The sequence below is a fragment of the Gadus chalcogrammus genome, chromosome 2 (genome assembly GCF_026213295.1).
Source record: "Gadus chalcogrammus isolate NIFS_2021 chromosome 2, NIFS_Gcha_1.0, whole genome shotgun sequence".
Classification (NCBI taxonomy): domain Eukaryota; kingdom Metazoa; phylum Chordata; class Actinopteri; order Gadiformes; family Gadidae; genus Gadus; species Gadus chalcogrammus.
In genome coordinates, this window is record NC_079413.1 from 3193445 (window position 1) to 3217256 (window position 23812).

General features: G+C 48.6%; 1 protein-coding gene across 1 annotated transcript in view; it reads right to left on the minus strand.

Annotated features, from left to right (window-relative positions):
- Positions 1-23812, minus strand: part of coro7 (coronin 7) — a 102067-nt gene that overhangs the window by 76495 nt on the left and 1760 nt on the right. Inside the window, exons 2-7 of the mRNA XM_056575180.1 lie at positions 23389-23485; positions 23104-23184; positions 22602-22672; positions 21090-21276; positions 19821-19897; positions 15576-15626 (exon numbers count right to left, since the gene is read on the minus strand). Of these exons, the coding sequence (XP_056431155.1) occupies positions 15576-15626; positions 19821-19897; positions 21090-21276; positions 22602-22672; positions 23104-23184; positions 23389-23485 (564 nt within the window). The remainder of the gene's footprint in view (positions 1-15575; positions 15627-19820; positions 19898-21089; positions 21277-22601; positions 22673-23103; positions 23185-23388; positions 23486-23812) is intronic.

Sequence of the window (23812 nt, forward strand, 5' to 3'; positions counted from 1 at the left end):
CCACCGTGCGCCCTTAAGACTTAGTTATGGTTCCACGTCGACGCAACGCAAAAGGGGGTTTACGGACCCGTTACGTCCTTGCGGACACTCCTTGCGTCCACAGGAAGGGCCTGTGATTGGTCCGCTCACTAAAACCCGACACGGAACCAAAAGAGGTTCACGACTGCATCGAAGCGTCGTTGTGGTCGTTGCGTTTGCGTCGACGTGGAACCATAACTGAGCATTAACATAGAGTGCAGAGAGCTCTCTGCCTTGAGGCCTGCTTATCAGCTGCATGGAGGGGGAAACGATAGGTTGGTCAGACCAGGGGACGGGAGCAGAGCATCAGGTCTCAATGTTGTGGGGGTGGAGGGGTGGGGGGGGGGGGAGTGTTCGGTACATGTGCTCCGAGTGCAACACATGTGGGCCCCATCAAGGCTTGTTTTTTCGAAGCCCACTTCCCTTTCTCTGACGTCCACACACTCAGCGTGGCGGTTTGGGGAGCACGGATTCTGGGGACTGGTTTGTTTGATGGTGGGATATGGGGGGGGGGAGGCCTCGTACCGCGTTTCTCTTACTGAAATCTTTTCCTCACGGCTAACGTTAAGTGCATGGGTGCACTCTGATGGTAAATGAAGGACATGTGTCAAGGGAAGGGTAACTCGCTGTGAGTGTGTAGGGGCGCGTTATGGAGACGTACGGACTAAGACACCGATCCGAGCGGAGAACGTCTCCCTAATGTACACGCCATACCCACAACTTGTTATGATCTCTTTCTGGCGGGGGCGAATGTCAAACAATTCAACGTGAATTACATACACACACTTAGGACTCGACATAACTCCCGATTCAGTTTGGGTTGAGGAAAAGGGGAGAGTGAATGTGGTTTAAGACCAGAAATACTGCAGTTTTTCTGAGTTTCATTGGCTAACACACACACACACACACACACACACACACACACACACACAGGCAGAGAGGCTGCTTAACGTAGCGCTGAGGCCCCAATCTTCTCCGAGAGAGATGAGAGACGCAGAGCCAGGGAGGATAAATCACAACCGCACGTATGGATGCATTGTCTACCGGTCACACTGGGGTTTACTGCTAGATTCATGACACCCATCAGAGGAGCAGTTTTTCATTGGTCACAGAGCATGGGGGAGACCACAGTAGCAAGGTTTCTAAATGGGACTGTGCCAAGTTTAAATACATATGAAGATGGGGGGGATATCCTTCACCCTTTATTATTATTATCATCATCATCATCATCAAGAGGTCACTATGGAAACACTACTAATGCAAGGAGCGGAGGTCTCTTGTTATGTTATCATGGCTCCATGCATATACATGCACATATATGTATATAATAAAACCCCAAGGGGGATTAGGGAACATTCTATCGACCCGGCAACAGGAGGTTACCATAGGAACTCCAGCAACGCAAAGAGAGTGCGGGTTGACAATAAGTCCTGGGAGAGGTAAACACTTGGGCCCAGCGTGCGGTCGGTTCCCGGGCCTGGGGTTCGTCAGCGAGCCTCCTGCAGGTAGCTGAGCCCATGCAGGCTTTGATACGAGGCGGATGACAAATAGGCCAGATGTACTGGAGCATTCCGGGCCCACTGAATGAATGGCCCGGAAAACAGATAGATCAAATGAAGAGAGTGGAAGAGAGGGAGGGAGAAAGGGGGGAGGAAAGAGGAGGAATCCAGGAGGCTTGTCTGGCGTATAACTTCGCCACGACCCTTACCTTTAAATTTAGAGCATTTAGCAGGATCGATCTGGCAACGTTTCGGTGACAAGTCTACTCACTCTACCTGCCCCTAGCCGACCCCATGGCTGGGTTCGGCTAGGGGCAGCCAAAGGTTGTACTTTGAGTCTACATATATAGATATATAGAATCTAGGTTTTGTGTACAATCGACTATAGTGATTGTGAATAAGCTTAAACCTTATTCATAGCTGGACTTAAATCTCACAAGCCAGCTCACCACAGTGTTAGTACGACGGTTTGTCGGCGAATAAACAGTGACTTCATTGCAATGGCCGTGTGTGTGCAGTCCCCACACTCTGCATCAGTGAAAAACTCTTTGCTTCAAGGTGCACCACAGACACTATTTTGGCCTTCCAGTAGAAATAATTCACGTTCAAAAAGGAAAAATGTCCATTCAGGTCTTAAACGTTCAAAACAGTCACCTTTGTGCTGACCCAGAACTGCTAGCAAAGGCCGGCTTTGAGCTTCTTGCCATGACAACGTCAGGCCTGTGCAGCGCTGCCTGAGCCCGCCAGTTCCCCGAAGCCCCCCGGGGCCATAAACCCGGCTGATGTCTGAAACTCCAGACAGGCCACGGCGTCCACGTGTCCAATGGACCACATGGGCTCCCATTCACCGACATGATGTCATACTCCAGCCCTCGTGTCCTCCTATAGCACATGCACAGCCTCGAGCCTATCGATGACAATGCCATCACAGTCGAGACAGGCCGGGGACGGAGCAGTGAGTGATGGCGTTTTGTCTTTCCATGAGCAGGCTCAACCTACGAAAAGCCCCTGATCAAACCCCAAGCGATGTCGATCGAACAAGAGGGGAATTTGTTCAGGCTGCGACGAGTCACCACAGGGTACCCAGGGAGACCAGACATCTGGGGCCCAGGTCCGTCCATCCCTCCGTCCGTGTGTGCTGCCAAATAGCATCTCTCCACTGAAGCCATGAACTCCGCTCTCATCCAGCGCACCAAAGGGCCCCTGCGGCTTCACCTGGCCAACATGCTGCAGATCCATCCAGAGACGGCAGCGGGCGGGAGGGGAACGAGCGGTTTGTTGATCTTAGCAACAGAACAAAGGCGAAGCTACGGCACAGAGCTGATGGGGTTCACGCAGAAGGACAGGGGAGGAGGTGGGAGAGGAGGGGGGAGAGCAATTCGTTTTCAGGGAGAGCGGGATTGAGGTGTAATTAAATGTGGAGGGGGTAACAGGCCTCACCTGCTTCGATGACTACGTCACAGCGTTGGAATCAGAGAGGGAACCACGAAGGAAACAATGACAAATCTTGGGGCGAGCGTCAAATGATTGGTGTTTGTGAGGGGTCTAGTAGTTGGGGTGCTTTTCCTATCCAAAGGTTCGTAGTACAATTCCAAAGGTCCTAAGCCAACCTGTCGTTGAACAAGATGATTAACTCCTACCTTCTCCTTACTGAACTCCGTTTTGACTACATGTCACTTTGGATAACAGTCAAAATAATCATCAAAATAGTAAATTGTACCGTTTTGGGAAAGTGTTTTTTTGGAAGCAGGAATGTAATGAGAAAAAGATTAAACACAAAATACGAAGGGGGGAATGCCTGAGAGCACACGGGTTGAAAAAGGGATAACATCTAGCTTATTAGCATGGATAGCTCTAAATCAAATCCAATAGAGAATAGGCGACGCAGAGATTAGAAACTTCATTGAGACCTACATAAATAAGCATACAAAGTATAGCGCCAGACATCTGGCTGATTATAGATTCATGTATTTTACCATATGTTTAAAACCCTCCTGCAATGAAAGCAACCTCTCACCGTTTGCCTTTCTTCCTCGGCTGTTTAACTTGAGCTTCGGCAGAGTGGGAGCACATCTGTGTCACTCAAATAGAATGTTGATCCACCCACCGGGATGACTATCAGGTGTCTGTGTGCGCACATATGGCAATGATTTCAACCTTTCCCCCCACTCTCTCCATCTCTTTTCCTACTTTACTTTTTTTTACTAGTTTATCACTCTTTCCATTTTTTCCCTCTTTCCGTGTTTGCACCAGTGGGGGCCAGCTTATAACCAGCTCTGAAATCGTTTAGCTACGCTCATTTTCGGCAGGACGTAATGGCTCCGTGAGTGGGTGAACAGGCTGGATGAATCGCCGAGGAACTTATTCCAACATGATTAACATCGGTTAGGTAAAAAAAACAAAAAAAACATCCCAGATTTTCCGTCCAGATATCAGGGAGTATTACAGTGAACCAAAGAAGCAAACGTAAACCTCCTCGTATTAATCAAAGACCGACGAGTGGAACTGGGGCCTTTTGGTCTGGTTGTTGACGTCGGTTACGGGGGCCCTGATTGCTGGCTCGGGCTCCCTCCCATCCCCTCAAGCCCCCATGCAAAGTGAGGCAGACACATCGCTAGCATGCCCCAGATGCAGCCACTCACCCCTTCAAGCTGTGCCTCACTCTCATCCCTCTCTCTCGCTCGCTCGCTCGCTCAGCCCCATTTTCCTGATCTTTAATGGTCACGCTCCCTTTCATCCCTTCATTTGTCCTCTCTCTAATCAATAACTGCTGCCATGGTCTTTTTCGTCTTACCATTAAGTCCTTTTTTCTGCCTTTTCATCCACGGCTAATTAGTCGTCTTTTCAGCCATTAGCGGGCTGTCTTTTTCCCGCTCCGCCTTCATGGCCCATTTAAGCACTGATTCGTGGGGTTGCAAGCCACTGTCGTGATTGTAACTGGTGCAGACCCAAGGCTGATGAAAGGACAGTGATGTAGCAGATGAAGCAAAAGACACAAGAGGGAGACTGTAATCAATTAATTATCGTAAGACAGCTTTTTTCCACGTACACATGTGGTTCATTTGAACCATCCAAGACCTGATTAATCGTCACCGCACATGAACCGCCAGAGCTGACAGAACCGAAACGGACCTTATCCCGGCCCTGGGCCACAATTTGATTCGACACGTGTCATGCAACTCATCACAGTGACTGTAAACTGCATGACAGTTTAGTCACTTCTTTGAACACCAGACAGATCGGACATCTTTGCAACTTTCTTCCTTATGACACACCACCCTTTATACACACACACACACACACACACACACACACACACACACACACACACACACACACACACACACACACACACACACACACACACACACACACACACACACACACACACACACACACACACACACCACGATCTTCAGGTGCAGCTGCAACTGCACAGGGTTGGAACGGGACCTCGCTGACAACAGAGGGCTTTACACCACCCCGACTCTGTCCTGGGACTGGCCACTGAAATAAAATAAGCATTCCCATCGAACATTTCCATAGGCATTTGGCACCATCATACACATATATAAATACGATTAAAAACACATTATACTGATACTTCTATCAAGACTGATTTTCCCTTCTCTTTTCTAAGGTTCAGAGCATTAAATAAACATGGTTGTGAAAGAAGTAGCAGGGAGTTGAGGCAGAGGGACGATGTTTAAGGCTATTGGCCGGTCGACCCAATAGCCACTCCAGGAGAGCTCCTGGCAAGGGTACAGAGATATGGACAGAATGATTGCTGCTTAAATATAGTGTCCTCTATAAATGGGATAACCAGAGGTCTTAAAGGAATACTAAATGTTGGGGTATAGGCTTTTTGTCTGGGTTCCCACACTCAAATGAGTACAATGACTACTCCCATTAGTTTAGTCCCATTGTTTTTGTTTTTGTTTTATTTATTTCTTATTGCTTATGTTTATTTATTTATTTATTTATTTTTTCCACAATGTCTTGTTTTTTTAAAAAATGTATGATGACTATATGCTATGTAAGGTGACCTTGGGTGTCTTGAAAGGCGCCTCTAAATTAAATGTATTATTATTTATTATTATTATTAATTGGCTGAACTGAATCATTATGTTATTGCATGGACTTGAATGTGTCATTGAGAAAAGTGTCTCCTCCTTTTGCACTCGTATAGAAAGCGTTGGCTTCTAAGTACAGCCTAAGGATTTAAAAATTGAAACAATTAATATATTTTTATAGACAGTTCTCTGGTAATTCTTCAATGTGATGTCTTCCTCTGCAACTTTACAGTCAAGTTGTTGTTTACCTGCACAGATTTGACCCCGCAGCCACAGATTCAGCCCATAATAACAGACGCAGGCCGTTGTTTTGCATAGAGTTTGTTAATCTTTTTAAAGTCAGACGTTTCCTGGACACGGATTGGGTGTTGCTAGATTTCTGAGCTAAACTTAACGCATGCACACATTCAATAAAGCGCACCTAGCAAATTCTAAGTATGTCTGGCCACAGTCTCCCTTTGATGTGGCCGGCGCAAGATTACCCTGCATAGATTTTCTAAGGAATGCTAAAAGGAGTGTAGAAACCATTAGTGAGCAGCTAGCCAGGCCAGAATGAATTATTTTCCCTCTCATAATAAGTCATAAATAAAAGATCTGGCCAGCGCGCACTTAACCTTGCTTATTTTGGATGACGACGGGAGAGAGAAGAGGTCACCTGACTTGAGGTAATCCATCTTTGATTTAGATGAAAGACAAATTATTCCTCCACCCCAATTGCTTTTCTTATTATGTTGCCTTTGAATAAAGGCCAGAATGCCCCCTTTTGGGTATTTTTCACTCATCAGTATTTTCATAAAACTTCCTTCTAAGCCCTACACACATTAACTACTGATTCTCCGCGACGGCATCACATTATATGCGCCAAAGCCTTCAAATCCCTTTAACTGCTGGGCTCAGTGAAACAAAACACTGAAGTAGTAGCAGGACTGTGATTATTGAGGCATGGTGCTAATTGGAAGGTGTGGCCACGGTGGGGGACCGAGCCAGCCGAGCCGATCGGGGCCCCGGCTGTGATCGCCCCCTCTCTGGGGCCCAGGGACAAAGGAATGGGCCCCGGTGCCTACGCCAAGCAGTGGAGCGAACGCCAGCACCAGATGTGTGCAGGGTGCCTACTAACCAGTCCCCAAAGGGTCACCGAGGGCTGCGCTGGACGGCATCAGAGAGGTGCCTTGCTGAGTCCAAAATCAAAACGTGCGTATGGCCGCAGCACCAGGATAGAACTGGCTCGACCGGGTCGAGTTTCAGTCCAATAGCGATCTCTAATCTGCGCAGTGCTTTGGTGATCTAAGGGAACTCTGATGGTCGATGCGGTTCAATGAATATTCTTCAGATGGGAGTGTGCGGCTTATTCCGTTTGAATCCAAGACACGGATGCAGGGAGCCTGACAAGACTGGTAATGACAGAGGCAGGAACACTGCTGAAAGCCCTGGGAGGGAACCGTCGAAACGTTGGAACCCATGCAGCACACAAGTGTGCACACCAGACCTACTCAGCGATATGAAAACAAGGACATAATTCACGACCGAGGGAGCAGGGGGGTTACATCTGGGAAAGGAGAGGACGAGTGCGAGGGAAACGCATCCCACCGTAGTTGCAGATACTGTATGAATCCGTTTTATTCCGGCGTAGGAGGAGGGCATCCTAATGCCATGTGTCATTTACAGCGCTTTCATAATTGCGACGGAAACAGTGAGCTGGCTTTAATCTGCCCCTCGGACCACATTATAAGGCCTGGCTTCTTCAAAGGGCTTATAGAGGCGCGTTATGCCGAGGTCTGGATTAGCAAGGGGAACTTACACGTGAGGCACATGTGTGCGAGGCCCTGACGTGTACATGTCGCGTGTGCATACACGACGCCGCCCACGACTGCACGAACCCCCGTGTTTCTTTTTGCCCTGAATTTTAGGTTTCACATATCGTTTGTCGTTTGTTCACTTAATGAAATTGTTATGTTGGAAACTTTTTAAAACTTCTTCAGGGAGGGGGGGATGGGGGTCGGTGGACACTATTTATGTTTGTATATTCAGAGCAGATGTTCACTAGGAGGGGCTGGATTGGCCAGTGATTAAATGTGAAATATTAGCCCCGGAGCACAATCAAACCCACGGTGCACCAATGACTCTTGTTGTATCTACTCTGGCCGTTACGTACAAGGTTCAATTCCCACATTCCCTCGTGTGGAGTCATGACAACAGCCGAGCACTGGGTTGCTGACAGACTCTTTGATTAATCCCCTCTTTCGCCTGAGCTAACAAAATGTCTCAATCGCCCCAGATATCTGCCATCTACGACCCGCGCTGCAGAGCCAACTCCCCCCCCCCCCCCCCCAGCTCTCGCTCTTCACTCGGGGGAGAACGCCCTTTGTTTACCTCTCTCACCAACCACCGGTTCAATCAAGTAAAAAATGAACTCACTTACCCCTCGTCCGAGAGAGACGGTGTGAACGAAAAGTGTGGGGGAGGCCTTGTAGGAACTCCCATTACATGAAGCGACGTACACTGGGGAGGGAAACTCGCTCCTAGCTGTTAGGACCACCATTTTCCAACATAAACATTCTCTGTCAACACAGGTATGCACACCTGGATTTGATTGTGCATAACCTAATGCTTGATGAAACGCAGCCGTGCTAGGCTACAGCTTATGTATTTTCATAAGACTGACAAGGACCCACTTTGGTACCTCCTTGGCCAGCGACACTCGGCTGCACCTGTGTATGAAATGAACGTCTCTGGGCCAGCACTACTTGAGGTGTCACCGCCGCCAAGCTGCACGGTGCTGTGTAGCACGACAACAGAACAGCAGGAGGAAAAGGTTACGACATGACAAGAACTAATGTTCTTGTCATGAAGTTACCTCACAGACACACGCAGACAGCCAAAGCCCACATACACAATTAAATGAGGCAGTGAGGTGTAAATTACGAGGCTAAGATTTCCATGAGGAAGCCTTGCAGCTTATGTCCAGCAAAACCATCTGTCTGGTTTTAAACCAGCATCGTGAATCGCCTCGAAAAACCAAAAGTGCTATCTCAGTGGTCCACTGGGATAGCAATGGTGTTTGGTCACGGCTAACATTAGCAACGGAGCTAGTGCATGCGGAGAGTAGCATGAACTAGCTCGGTCGCTGATGTCTTCACTAGGGCTCCTGGCTGTGCTTGACAGGCCGGTTATTTGCTCCTCTGTAGCGCTGGCCTTATTGGCTCATCAGTTAGGTTCTCCTGACAGGTGAACTCCACAACCTGCTTCCCAACATAATAGATAGGGAGGGGAGTTCTCATTTACGAGCAGGCTAATGAAAATGTGGCTATGTATTGCCTCACCCTTACGAAAGATAAAAAACAAGTATTCCAACTGGCTACATGCACCTCAGCAACATTACAACAACATTAAATAACAGGTCATTAGCAACACAAAGCGAGGGGAAAGCTCCCAACATGGAAAGACTGATCGCATCTGAAGGAGCTTGGCCGTTAAGATCTCCACAACTGTTTGGTAAGGGCGAGGCCAGCACAACTACCCGTTAAAGAGGTTTTAAAAGGTGATGCACACAGCACTGCAGGGTACAATTAAACCCCCTTTCTACGCGTTCAAATGATACTGAGGTTGCGAGCTCTCTCCAAATCAGCCAGAGGAGGCTTTTATTATTTCGCCGATTAAAACACGATGAGGCTGGATTTCCCCTTCCCATAAACATGTGGCGCACGAGTGCACTGATCTCATTCTTCACATCATCGCTGTCATCAAGCCCCTCCTGCCCTGCTCTCCTTTCCCTTTCTAAGCTCCGCTGGAAGCAGAACTCCACTCAGACGATGAATGGCCAACAGGTGTATGGGAGCAGGAGGACGGTACCGGATCTACTCAGCCATCCGTCACTCCCCGGGATGCCCCGGCAGGCTGCGGATTGATTCCCGGCAGCAGCCCTTGTGCCTCCAGGTGTCGCCCACATGTGCGCGCGGCCTTAATTAGTTGGACAGCAAACAAGTCCCGAGGCTGCCAGCGTGCTAATGAGCACTGCGCTCCGAAACAACACCCACATGGAAGTACTTCGTCTCCGCCAGCTGGCGCGCGCACACACACACACACACACACACACACACACACACACACACACACACACACACACACACACACACACACACACACACACACACACACACACACACACACACACACACACACACACACACACACACGCTTTCTAAACACTGACAGTCATCTGTGAAATTCCTGCTTATTCTTCATAAGGGAAGCAGACGTGAGTTACGATAACAATACGAAGAGCCAGTATTATACAGAAGTAGATGTATTGAAAAGGAAAAAATCTGAGAGGAAGAGGAGATTAGCAGGGATCAGGAAGAGCTATGACCGCAGATATCACGACCCTGCAACAAGTCACTGCCAGCGTGGTTTATTGGATGTGTATTGCAGAGTGAAAAAGTCTTTTCACTTTCTCCTGTTTGATGTGCGGACATTGAAAGGTCAGGCTTCATCGAGACGGGAAGGTGAAAGGTTACATGGATTACACTGGTGAAGCAACATTTTATTGGGCCAACCTGCCAGGAAAACCAACAAGCCATGAAATAGACACTGGATTCGCCAGGTGTCTTTTACTTTACACAAGGAATATTTTCCAAAGGAAAAATACTTTCCAGAAGCAGTGCTGCCTAACAGAGGTGTATCAAGAATTTCTAAATCAAATATATATGAAGACATCCATAAAAAATACTTTAATGACCAGTAACTTAAACCGTCTGGAACTGTTGTGTTAAAAACTGAGATACATTTCGCTAGGTGGGAGGGAAAAAGGATCTGAGAAAGAGTTCTCTCCCAGAGAACACACACACACACACACAGAGGAACATCTTACGAAGACACGTTTACATTGGGAGGAGAGGAATAGATTTCGGACGCATCGTCAGAGCGTTGCTCCAGAAGAGCACTGCCATGAACAGACTCACATTCACAATTGGAACGCTGCCCAAGCATTCACTTAGGCTACGTTCCAATCCAAACAAAGTCCTCAAAGTTGTGTGAATTGACATAGAACAAGACATGAACAAAAATATATATTTTTCTCCCGATGAGCTAGTTGGAACCGGTTTCTTTTAAGCAATTTAAGCGATTACAAATGGCACTCCGTGTGTTGGTTAAAACAAAAACACAGCTAAGGGAGCTGCTATCACTCGTTCGGAATATAATGATGGCAATTGATGGCCACCTTCCGAAATTCCGAATACAGCTCTACAACGCAAGAGGGAATGAGTTGAACAAAAATCAAGATCTAAATCAGATCTCGATGTAGACAATGTCAACAATTAACCTAGGGTCTCAGCAAAGCAGCCACATCACGGGCTAAAGCCTGTGGAGTGGATGGTTTGATCCGAGCTGGATTGTGAGCTCCTACTTTGAGCATGGTCTCTGCTGCACAGCTCTGACACAACGTTGGACTGCACCTTGGTGCCAGATGGATGTTTCATTTCACATTTCATGCTGTTGACTGTAGGCCAGTCCTGTTAGTATAAGGCATTCCGTGATATGTAAACATGGTTAATGCTGAATGATCTATCTATCAAATGCTAATCCCTGGCAGCCCTGGAAGTGGACTTGAGCTTCAGCTTGATTTCGGACACCATGAGATTAGAGAAAACCGGGTTTTGGGCTGAGAGTTCTAGGAAGGAGGGATGGGGGTGGTGGATAGTTACCATGGTAGAGATCCACAACGACTTTGTGATGCACGGCAGTTATAATGAGCGAAGTAGGTTTAGAATTGCACAACTCGTGTTTTTCTGTAATGACAGGGGCCGGCCATATTAACCGAGGTGTTTGGGTTCCTCATGGTGTTCATTTTTTGCGCAGTGTCTCGTAAAAGGCACTTTGACTGGGGTAGAAAAAAACGCGACTTCGAGTTCGGAGCACCGTAGAACGTTTACAAACTGGCGCGTGGAGACATAGGATTATAAAAATAATTTATCTAAATTACAGTCTTAATTAAGGAACAGTGACCAAAATGGGATGGATAATATCAGACATATTACCAAGTTTAAAAAAAAAATTTGGTTTGCCCCTTAAACGACTTTTGAGAGAGGAAATTAAAAATAACACCCAACACTACTTTTTCCTTTACATATTCAATTAGGGGCTTATTCGGGGATGAAGCTACTGTATGAGGTTTCCTCGTTGAACCCAATTCCTCTATTCTCCTTCGTTGACAACCCTCTGGGTCCGTGGATTTGAACCCACGTTGGGTCTCAGTGCAGCCGTCACTAAGCTGCATTGTGCCCTCTGCCAGAAGCAACACTTACTGGGTATAACCCAGCATGGGAAGTTTATTCTGAATTTAATGAGAAACCTAAACGCGGACACTCAAGCAAGCAAAGGCTTGCATCCAAAAATAAATGTGCGCCATCGACACACACACACACACACACACACACACACACACACACACACACACACACACACACACACACACACACACACACACACACACACACACACACACACACACACACACACACACACACACACATCGGGGATTACCTGTACACACCCAAACACACTAGAGCGTCCCTGCATTTTACGGGAGGACATTAAAGATATTGTATATTATTATACTGGGGGACATTAAAAGGTACAGTATATTAGGCACTTGGGCTCCACCACCACATTTGAGCAGGGAGACTGCAGTGCCTTTTTTTAAACACTCGTTTTTTCCTGGCCCTGCCTTGGGTCGGGCCCTCTCTCATTTCAGCCAGAGCAGCAGAGGGCTGAGCTGAAAGGGAGGAATCTGCCCGTCCCGTCCAGAGAACTATTCCCTTTTCCTGTCCCTCCACTCTGCCAGCAGCCACAGATCCACGGCTCCCTAGCCCACACTTACCCAAAACTATGAGGGGTATTTTCAGCACTGTAATTTGAGGAAACACACACACACACACACACACACACACACACACACACACACACACACACGATGTAAACAGTGTACGCACACACACACACATACTGTATACACACACAGGCCGTACAAATAGAGAGCCAGAGTTGGGATGCTAATGGACACCCAGGCACGTGCACTGAACCACAACTACACAGATCCTCGCCAAGCGGGCGAGAGAGATGGAGAGAGACAGAGAGACAGAGAGAGAGAGACAGAGAGAGGGAGAGAGAGAGAGGGAGCGAGAGAGAGAGAGAGAGAGAGAGAGAGAGAGACAGAGAGAGACCAGAAAACAGGAGGCCCACTAAAGGGATGGTATGGCGAAAAAGAGTGAGACCCAGAATAGCTGAGGGATTTTCAACTACAACTGACCTCAGTATTTTATATGTTTATGAATACATACCTATATATATATATATATGACCATTTGATAGCGGTGATTTCATTATGAGCTGGTTGCAATACCAAATGCCTGGTATACAACGACTCATAGTGCAAATAGAAAGGCAACCAGTAGGGAGATGAGATCGATGCCACATGTGTACATAGACACTTTCAGAGAGCAGCACGCCACCTAAATATACCCACACACACACACACACACACACACACACACACACACACACACACACACACACACACACACACACACACACACACACACACACACACACACACACACACACACACACACACACACACACACACACACACACACTTCCCTGTCCGAGCCGAGGCCTTAAATTATCCTGCAACGGTCTTATTTCCCATAAATACGACAGGAGCATGGCTGTAATTAGGGCCTATGTTTACCCCACCTGCCTGAGGCCGGGCCCAGTCCATTTCTGGCCAACCTCAGGCTACTATCCTGGACCGCTGCGCCCTGGGCGGATCGCAGACTCCACAACCAGTACCACACGCTCCTAGCACATGACTCTGGACCATGGCATCATATCTTCACTGTATATATTAACACATTTTTGCTGTGTGAGTGTGATGTGAAGGTATAAGATGTGTTCTGTGAACATGAAAGAAATGCCAGGCATAGGCAAGCACATATATTTTTCTGCAATCTGCTGGGGGGGGGGGGGGGGGGGGGGGACGACAGATTTTAGTAATTTAATAAAATGAGATTAAAGTATAAAAACATGTGAATCTGAGTGTACGGGGAGTACAGCATCAGGGGGGTCTTTCCTGCAAGACTGTGTGCCCGCGAGGTGATTTCAACCAAGAGTCACGGCTTCTGGTTCTGATTAGGCCTTCTGATTGGCCCCTCTTTACCCCCCAGAAGACCTCCTATAGCGGGAGCTACAAACTCACATAGACAACCCCCCCACCGCATTCTGTTTACCTTGTGGCCAACCGTGACGCCGCCTGCCGTCAGAACGGCGGCTGAACGAAACAGAGCAATCAGAGGGGCCGGGATGCTCAGGCTTCCCTCCCAAACAAAGCTGTTCTGTGGCGTCGTACCGCGAGCTACGCTGAGCCACCATGTTTAAACCGCTGCTATGGTCCACAATGGGAGCGTGTCGACAGGAGGCCTGACGTGTTCAGTATCACACCTCTCCTCTACACCTCCTTGCCTTCCCGCCTGTTCTGCTCGTCTTCTCCATCATCCTTCCATCTCCTCCCCTCTCTCTGTTCCCCATCTTCTTCTTTCTCCTCTCTCCCCATCTCTCTCTCGCTCCACCAGGCTTGGGCCCGGCATACTCCTTGGTAATGACAGAAGACACACACACACACGCACGCACACACGCACGCACGCACACAAACTATTTTGTGACACACATACAGACACACACACACCTATTGAAATTAATTTCCGACACTGGCCTTAAAAAATGTGTGCGGTGAGTCTTGATCATGAAAAGCGTATTTGCCTCAGGGCTGCAGAGCAAACCTTCACAAAAGGTCTGTTGAGAGGCAGTGAGTGATAGGGAACCTCAACGGTTTGACACACCTGACACGACCACTCAGGTTGAAACACCTCACAGCGAACCCACCCGTCGCTCTTCTGTTGCCTAAGCAAACATGCCAGGACACACACACACACAATCCCTGCCTCCATTTGGAAGTGAAGGAGAAAATCCAATATTTGTTAGTTGTACTTTTTTTCTTTTCTTTTTTACACTGGCCTCTCAGTTGTCATTTAATACCACACATACCTCTGGAACAGTAAGTCTTTCATTACTGTTTGAGACCGGCACACACACACACACACACACACACACACACACACACACACACACACACACACACACACACACACACACACACACACACACACACACACACACACACACACACACACACACACACACACACACACACACATGCTACGCGCCCCCCCCACTGCTCCCTATTCATCCAACGTGGCGCCCCCCCTCTAGGTGTTGCCCTGCTCCCACACGCTGTTTGGGTAGCGCGCGCCACGTTCACCGGCCTCCTCCCCAGCGGTGAGCCCTCTACCTGAGGGGGTACCACGCTGGGAGAGACCTGGGAGAATATTTACTCTGAAACCCCCCGTAGCTCCCTATCCAAGTACACCACATCACACCACCCACGTACCCTACCCCCCGATCCAGTTCCTCATCCCAGGTTTTGTTTTCGCCGATGGGAGACTGGTTGGCCCCCCCCCCCCCCCCCCCCCGTTGCCATCGGTGACAGATTTCCACCAGGGAAGGCCGGCATTGACGGTGTGGTTGTTTGGGAAGCAGCGCTGCATCTATAAATCAATCAGCCTCAAGGACCAATCAGGGAGGGTTCCCAGCATCCGATGGCCTCTGGGCACATGTCAACATGTGTACTGCCAGTCGCGGGAAAACCGCATTGATATGGTGTGTGTGTGTGTGTGTGTGTGTGTGTGTGTGTGTGTGTGTGTGTGTGTGTGTGTGTGTGTGTGTGTGTGTGTGTGTGTGTGTGTCCCCCCCCCCCCCCCCCCCCCTCTTCCACTAAACGTGAGGGACGATCAGGAATCTGAGGTCGGGCTGTTTGTGGCTCGAACCGGTTGTTCAGATGTGATGGTGATGACAGAGAGAGCACGGTGTTTACCTGAACAGGTGACAGCTGGGCCCTGGGATCAAACACTCTGAGCATTTTGTCCTGAGAGAGAGAGAGAGAAGAAAATACATTATTAGAAGTTTGAAGTAGGAAAAAAAAAAAAATCATAATAACGATTTTAATCTCCTTTGCAAGAGATGGAGATCAAGGGGAAAGGGGAGGACTTTATGAGTAGTCTGATCACGGTCCAATGTCTCTCATCAAAGTAAGATCAGATACAACCAACCCACCACTATCACCGACCACACTAAACACACAGACTCTGTCACACACACACACAGAGATACTCTCTCACACACATTCTCACAAACACCCACCGTTCCCGCCCACCGCATCTCATCAAAGTGGGCGTGGCACGGGAGTAGCCTCTTTTTTATTTATTTTTCACACAGATATGCTGTGCACACAGAACCCGCGTGCGTGTGTGTGTGTGTCTGTGTGGGAGTCTGAAGGCCAGTGTGTTCCACAGGGAACATCTGTGAAGAGCCATGAAGGGGACGATGTGCACGAGAGTGGAACGGGCACGTGAGAGCTCAGCATGGAACGAGCCCAGAGAGACGAGGACGGGGGATTCGCGGACGTACAGAAGTGGCGGGAATACATCTAGAAGGATCTATACAGCATGCTGAGCAACTCTGCTAAAAAAAAACTAACGTTAATCACTATTGATCCTATTGAGTGTCAGCTTCCCCTGGATCAATCCGCCCAGCTATTGAAACTAATGACAATAAGGACGTTCAATCCCTGGTGATATTTGATGATGGATAACAAGGTCGGGCTCACTTTTAATACGTTCTGTATGGTGAGCAGGAAGCTTTAAGTGCGGGCACACATGTGCAGAGAATGACCCGTGTGTCCGCGGCCATCTGTGCGCTATTTGAAGCCGTTTCAACACAAACTAATTCATCCATCGTTGATCACTTGATGAACTCTTCATGCCGCCCCCCCCCCACCCAACACACACACACACACACACACACACACACACACACACACACACACACACACACACACACACACACACACACACACACACACACACACACACACACACACACACACACACACACACACACCCCCCCCCCCCCCCCCCTCTCTGCCATACGGCATCAATCACATCGGCCAATCAAGGGGGGGATCCTGTAGGATTGAAGGGAAATGGGAGCTAATGGGAACAGGCTGTGTCCGGGACATGCGTGTCTGCTACGCTGTCACTCAATACGTCTGTGTGACCGCGATCACGGACGTCCGTGATCCCCCTGGCTGATAGCAGGTAATAACCATAAGGGGGCCAGACCAAACACACGGGCACTTACCAACCATATTTATGTCAGCTCCAATCAGGACGTGGACGTAGACACACACAGACACACACAGACACACACACACACAGACACACACACACCCTTCAAGCATCCCTTGCCTGACCCACTCCTCCGGAGAAGGTTTGTAATTCACCGTGAATTGGCTCCAACGGCAAACAAGGTGGAGTGAGGGAGAGAAGCTCCTATTATGTCCCTCTCACTCCTGTGTGTGTGTGTGTGTACGTGTACGTGTGTGTGTACGTGTACGTGTACGTGTGTGTGTGTGTGTGTGGCTCCTGGCCCACCCAACACTACGTTGGCCCCAGCTAAGGCCTCTGTGACCGGAGCATAAGCCAAGGACACGCAATGAGAAGAGCCAGGGCAGAACCTCCATCTCATGCTCACACAAGCACACACACTCACACACACACTGAACTTTAAATTCTAAGTCTAGAGAAAATCCCCAATGTTCATTCTGGTTAGCTAAACTGTAATCTCTAATGTGCAATGAGAATAGAGATCAATCTAAATTTGGAGAAAGTTATATTGTATCCAAAATGTGTATATGTGCATGAGATCATGGACAAGCACACACACACACACACACACACACACACAGCTGCAGCCCGTCTGATCCAGTGTTGACGTGCGTGCGTGTGAAAGAGGATGCGAACTGGCTTTGCAAACACCCACTCCAGAGCTCCGTCCGTAACTATGATAACACACATTTAGAAGAGCAAACACACTGCCTTCAAGACAGATAACCAACCAACACAACCACTCATAAAATCACAGGCAGTATCCCTGTGTGTGTGTGTGTGTGTGTGTGTGTGTGTGTGTGTGTGTGTGTGTGTGTTTTCAGAACAGCAGCTGTTCAATCAAACCAACTTATTCTCACCCAGCTGATAATGAGATTTTGTTGAAGTGTGATGCTAAAACACACACACATGGACAAACACACACTGTGGGAATCGGCAATCCAAGGCGCTCTTCTTAATCACCAAACGTGCCACGCTGCCAAACCACTTTACTCCGTCTCCCAGGGTAACAGTCGTGTCTGTCAGCCCGTTGTGACTGACCCTGACGTGGGACTGTACAGCCGACCAGTCCCAGGTCCTCCGTACACGCTCACATTCAGCCGCACGCCACGGAAATACGAGCTCATCCAGGCATTACATTCAGCCGTCTCCTACAATACTATAAATCCAGAGACACCTCATCTCTAACCACTGGTGCCTCCCATTCTCCCTCCCTGTCCCTCCCCCCTCCCCTCTCTGTACATCCCTCATGTCAGACAGCCTCTCCTCCCTGTTGCTCTCATCGCCGTCGCTCCCTGCCATACTCCATTGCATCTCTCTCTCTCTCTCTCTCTCTCTCTCTCTCTCTCTCTCTCTCTCTCTCTCTCTCTCTCTCTCTCTCTCTCTCTCTCTCTCTCTCTCTCTCTCTCTCTCTCTCTCTCTCTCTCTCTCTCTCTCTCTCTCTCTCTCTCTCTCTCTCAACACAGCCCACAAGTGTCACGTGTTTGGGCGGTGGTCTGCCTCACCCTCTCTTCCTCCCCTTAACCTTCATCTCCTCCCTCTTCCTCACCCTCACCCCCTCACCCTTCATCGCCTCACCCTCCCCCTTTATCTCCTCACCCTTCCACACCCTCCATCGCCTCACCCTCCATCCCCTCTAACAAAACCTTCATCCCCTCATCTTCATCACCTCCCCTCACCCTAATGTGCGCCCCGATGTTTACCCCGGGGGGGCTGGCAGTGGGGAGGGGGGGTCCCACATGGTACCGGCCCTGTTTGCTTTAATAAGCTGGACTGGGGCGATTGAAGGGGCTCTTTTTGGGGGAAGGGTTTGAGTGGGGGGGGGGGGGGAGGGGGTAAATGACAACAGAGAGAACCTCTGGGGCCCCTGGCTCTGATCCCGGTTCATGTTTCGGCCCTCAATCGCTGCTCGGCCCCTTATTCTTGCAGGCTGCGTCAAGACCTGTGGGTGCGTGTTCGTTTGCGTTTGCGTGTGCGTGACGGCCAATTATCTTGTCACGGTTGACGTTGCGCACAAGGGACATAAAGACGTAATAGGTGGGGGTCATTTGTCTCTTGTCAGTGAATATAAAAACAGGGGCCGGGGGTTGAAAACAGACAGGAGGTGGGTGCACCCCAAAATGACAGGCCATCCACCCTAAACACTTTGTGTCAAGCGCACGTAGAGCTTCCGACTGTGTCCATGTTATCGTTGAATCGTCTTCTGGCCTTCTGCAACTGGCAACGACACCATAAATACGGTAAAGTAAACACAGGTAGCCCTCACGCGGTTTTATCAAGGAATCAAATCCCAGCAAACATTAAAGCTGAATCACACTTGAAGGACACACCGCGCGCTTTGCTTGTTGTTTCTAGGTGGCATGCTGTTTCATACGCTCTCCTTTAGTTTTATGGACATGGGCTCTTCCACCCTCTCCACTTTCAGGATCACAACCGGGTTAGCCGGTCCAGGATTGAGACATCCCCCATGCCTCCAGGTAATGGATCGATGTGCAGACAGACAAGCTGGCTGCCGCACTTCTGTCTATCAAATAACCTTGAGTAAAGAGTGCAATGTCGCAATCACAAACGGCTCTTGCCACGTGAAGTGTTGACTCATTCCTGTTGATGTGGACCTGTTTCAACTGCCCAATGGGATTCTCACTGGGGTTTATGAGTGACACTCACTCTGAGCCTCATCTCTGGGTCTCAGACGGAAGGTGCACAACTACAACCGTGGCTATGAGCGACATCTAGTGGCCGAACATACCAACTACAACCGTCGAATATTAATTCTGTTGTTTTTATGATAGCTCTGGAGACGGGTCAGCATTAAAGGCCTGATTAGGGTACGAAACAAAGGTTTCCATGTTACAGTTTAGTAAACTGTGTGTTCTGCTGTGTGCGCTACTCACCAGGCAGGAAGATGCAAGCAGAGAGCCATCTTGCTTCCAACTCAGACTCTGCAACTTGTCATCATGCTTCTCCAGCACTGTAACACACACACACACACACACACACACACACACACACACACACACACACACACACACACACACACACACAAATCAGTAATTACAATTTGCAAAAATGATGGATGAGACATTGCATTACATTACAGCCAGCTATGGTTTTAATAGAGGACATGAGAGCTAATAAATAAAAAGCCTGAGATGTGATGGCGCCAATAACGATGAGAAAAGAAAATAAACTGTAAAGAAAAGAAAAGCGGTGACCGTCTGCAGCACAGCATCAATTCACCAATTGGTCAATGTCCCACTTAATACCGCGTATCCCACTTATGATTATGGGATTATTTTAAGTATAAGTATCACAGACAGACACACAAAAGCAGCAGGAAAGAGGGACAGCAGACAGCAGTGGGTCGGATGAAGGTAAGGGGGGGGGGGGGGGGCATGGCCTGTGTTGGACAGAGGGGGGGGGGGGGGCATTGATCAGCAGCAGCAGTGTCAGCCAGCCTAGCTGTCATAGCATGGTAGTGATGGTGGGGTGTATGGTGATGGTGCTTGTGATGGTGCTGTGTCAGTGGGGGAATGAAGTCAAGGGGTGATGGCTAGATCCTGGAATCCATTCCAGTCCAAGCGGACAGGGAAACCAAAACGTTACCTCTGGAGTTCCAGCACTTAGACAGAGCCACTGGGCTGTAAAACGTAGGGCAGTGTCAGTGACCACCAATCCACGACTGAGGCTGGCAAGACCGAACGCAACCATCCCCCCATCACCCTCCCGACACCCAATTTGAAACAAATACATGAATCCCAGGACAGGACAAACAATCATGAGCAGCGACAAACTGACAATGACAAGAACGGGAGTGTTGGATGTAACGGACAGAGAGGCAGAACGTTGGTTTTTGTGTATTGTGAAATGTGTGTAGTGTGAGCGAGAGTGTAGGGTACGAGAGTGAGTGAGTGAGTGAGTGAGTGAGTGAGTGAGTGAGTGAGTGAGTGAGTGAGTGAGTGAGTGAGTGAGTGAGTGAGTGAGTGAGTGAGTGAGTGAGTGAGTGAGTGAGTGAGTGAGTGAGTGAGTGAGTGAGTGAGTGAAAGTGTGTGTGGGTGTGTGTGAGTGAGTGTGTCAGGGTGGGAGTGAGTTTGTGTGTACTGTAGGTGTGCGTGAGAGTATGTACGTGTGTTGCGTGGGTGGGGGGGGGGGGGTAGAGGTACCTGCGAGCGGGGCGTCCTGGCGGCTGGTGTCCCACAGCAGGGCGGACTGGGCGGCCCCGACGGCCAGCAGGCCGGAGGACGTCGGGTGGAAGAGGACCAGCTCCAGTCGGCCCAGCCCAGGGCTCAGGGTGAGCTCTGGCCCCCCGGGCTGGTCCTTCTCTGGGCTACAGAGGCGCCACAGCTTGACCTGGAACCCCGCAGACCCAGAGGACAGAGACGGGTCTGTTCAGAGCAGGCACTCTTGACATACAGGGCTCTACATATGCAGCATCATACAGTATCTGCAGAGATCAGATTTTTTTTTAAATTATTTTCAAATTCTATTTATATTTCTTCCCACATTCCGTTTTTAATGTGTTGTTTTTTTTAGGATTCTGTGTTTTACGATTTGTGCTAATTTTATAGTCAGAAAGATGATACTTTTGTGAATTCATAAAACGTTGAATAAGGTATATTCCCACTTTTAATGATGCACACGACTTTGCACTATCTAGAACTATGGAACGATATTATGCATATTCCTCGTTTTAGAGTTGATTCCATTCCTAGTATCCACATACGTGTTTGCCAACATCACATGCAAAAAAAAAAAAACGACAAAAACCCACACAGCAAAAATAACTCCCAGACAAAGTCGGGGGAGTTACTCACTACAGGGTGGGATTTCTGTGAGCTGAGGGAGTTTCTGCAGGTGTGTAAACTTGCCCTTTGCTAAGCAGTGGCATAAATGTGCGGACAAAAGGGAAAACAAATGGTGTTGGCAAACGATAACTGGAGTGATGACATCACTTTGGGGCAGATGTGGGCGTGTCTGGCGGGCGGGTGTTTACACCTCTCTCTGAACGAGAGCCGTGCTGCTGAGTGGGAGAATATTAGACACACTCAGTGGATTTGCACCAGGAACCACAGCTGAGGCGCAGGATAATGTGCTGATCCAGACGGACTGTGAGGAGTCTTATAACTAACTCAGACTTGGTTATGTCAACTGTGACCGTATGCCCTGCCGTAATATTAACAATGTATATTACAACTACCGTATTTTCCGCACTATAAGGCGCACCGGAGTATAAGCCGCAGCAGCTAAATTGAATGATGTGTACATATATCAGCCGCACTGGAGCCCGACGCTTAAAGGTGGGGGGGCGCGGACCGGTCGTAGAGCCCATAGAGTTAAAGTTGGTGGACTGTAACCTGTAAAGTCCATAGATTTAGGAGGTCCCCTAGTGGCCGTTAGCTGTAAAAATCCATAGATTAGCCGCATTGTTATATAAACCGCAGAATCGAAAATGACGGTAGTTTAGATGCTTGGCTGTTGTTTGTGATGACTTGGTGGAAAAGGAATTGGCACCAAATAAAATGTATGCTTATAACAATCGACTATGTTACTACTGAGAAATACAACAGGGTTCTGATGCAATAATGTTTTTAGGACTCTTCCGGCCCACAGGGGGACACAAGGACTTCTTCATTTCGTTAGGACCAGTTGAAAGTGCGAGGACTTCGAGGCCGTACCGTTTCATCGGCAGAGCAGGTCGCCAGGAGGGCATCGTCAAAGGGAGAGAAGTCCAGGTCGGTCACCAGATCTGAAAGGAAAGTGGGGTATCAGTAAATCTCCGAGCCACAGGCCTCCCAGGTGCCTTCCTCTCTTTAATTTTAGAACAAGACATTTCTCTGTGTAGTAGACTCGCTGGTTCCAGACCGGAGCATCCGGTACCGACCGACCCACTTACTGCTCCTACCCCAGGTCATGTGCCTGCTGAACACACTCTCTGTTCGCACTCCGGATGACCTTTGACCTCTGGTTACTTTTCGTACATAACCCCTTCTAAATAATTGCACCTTCATGAACCTCAGGTTGTATACCTTCCACTACTATACCTACTAATATTATTATTAATAAGGCCTGGCTATGTAGATCACCATGGTACACTGCACATTTTGTTGATAAGACACAGTGACTCGGACCGGTACGACTGGCTATTGCCTTGATTGGTTGTTAGGTTGTAGCGATTACCTCCATGGCACGGGAGCTGAGAGATGGTCCATTTTCCGTCTGCTGCTGGACTCACGGAGGTCACTCCCAGCATACCGCCACCTGGAGACGGAAGGGAATGACACACACACACACACACACACACACACACACACACACACACACACACACACACACACACACACACACACACACACACACACACACACACACACACACACACACACACACACACACACACACTTTACTGCTTGATGAACTGGTCACAGGAACCATGATCTACCACCAGGTTTGACCGTGCCTCACCAGCCTGGTCGATGTTGAAGGCCACGAGCTCGGAGCTGGCCTTGATGTGGTTTCCCAGGGACTGGACGTTACCGGCACGGATGTTGCAGATCCAGCCCTAGACACACAAAAGCAGACCCGCAGACACACAATTGCAGGAAAGATACGAGGTTATTATAATACAAAAATAAATGTTGGAACCTGAACTTCAGGTAGGTTCCCCTACTCAAGCTAGTTCAAATCCGTTGTTTTTACACCTTGAATGACAGATCTTCCGTCAAATGGTTTGGATAAAAACCTCAAACACCATGGACTGAATTACCAAGATGACGAATGTACGCTATTGGGCTGAGTATTGTTGTTGGTATGTTTTTTAAAGGAATTTAAGATTCGCTAGATAAAATAGTTTATCAGGTTGTTTACATAGCGATGTATCATTCTGGAA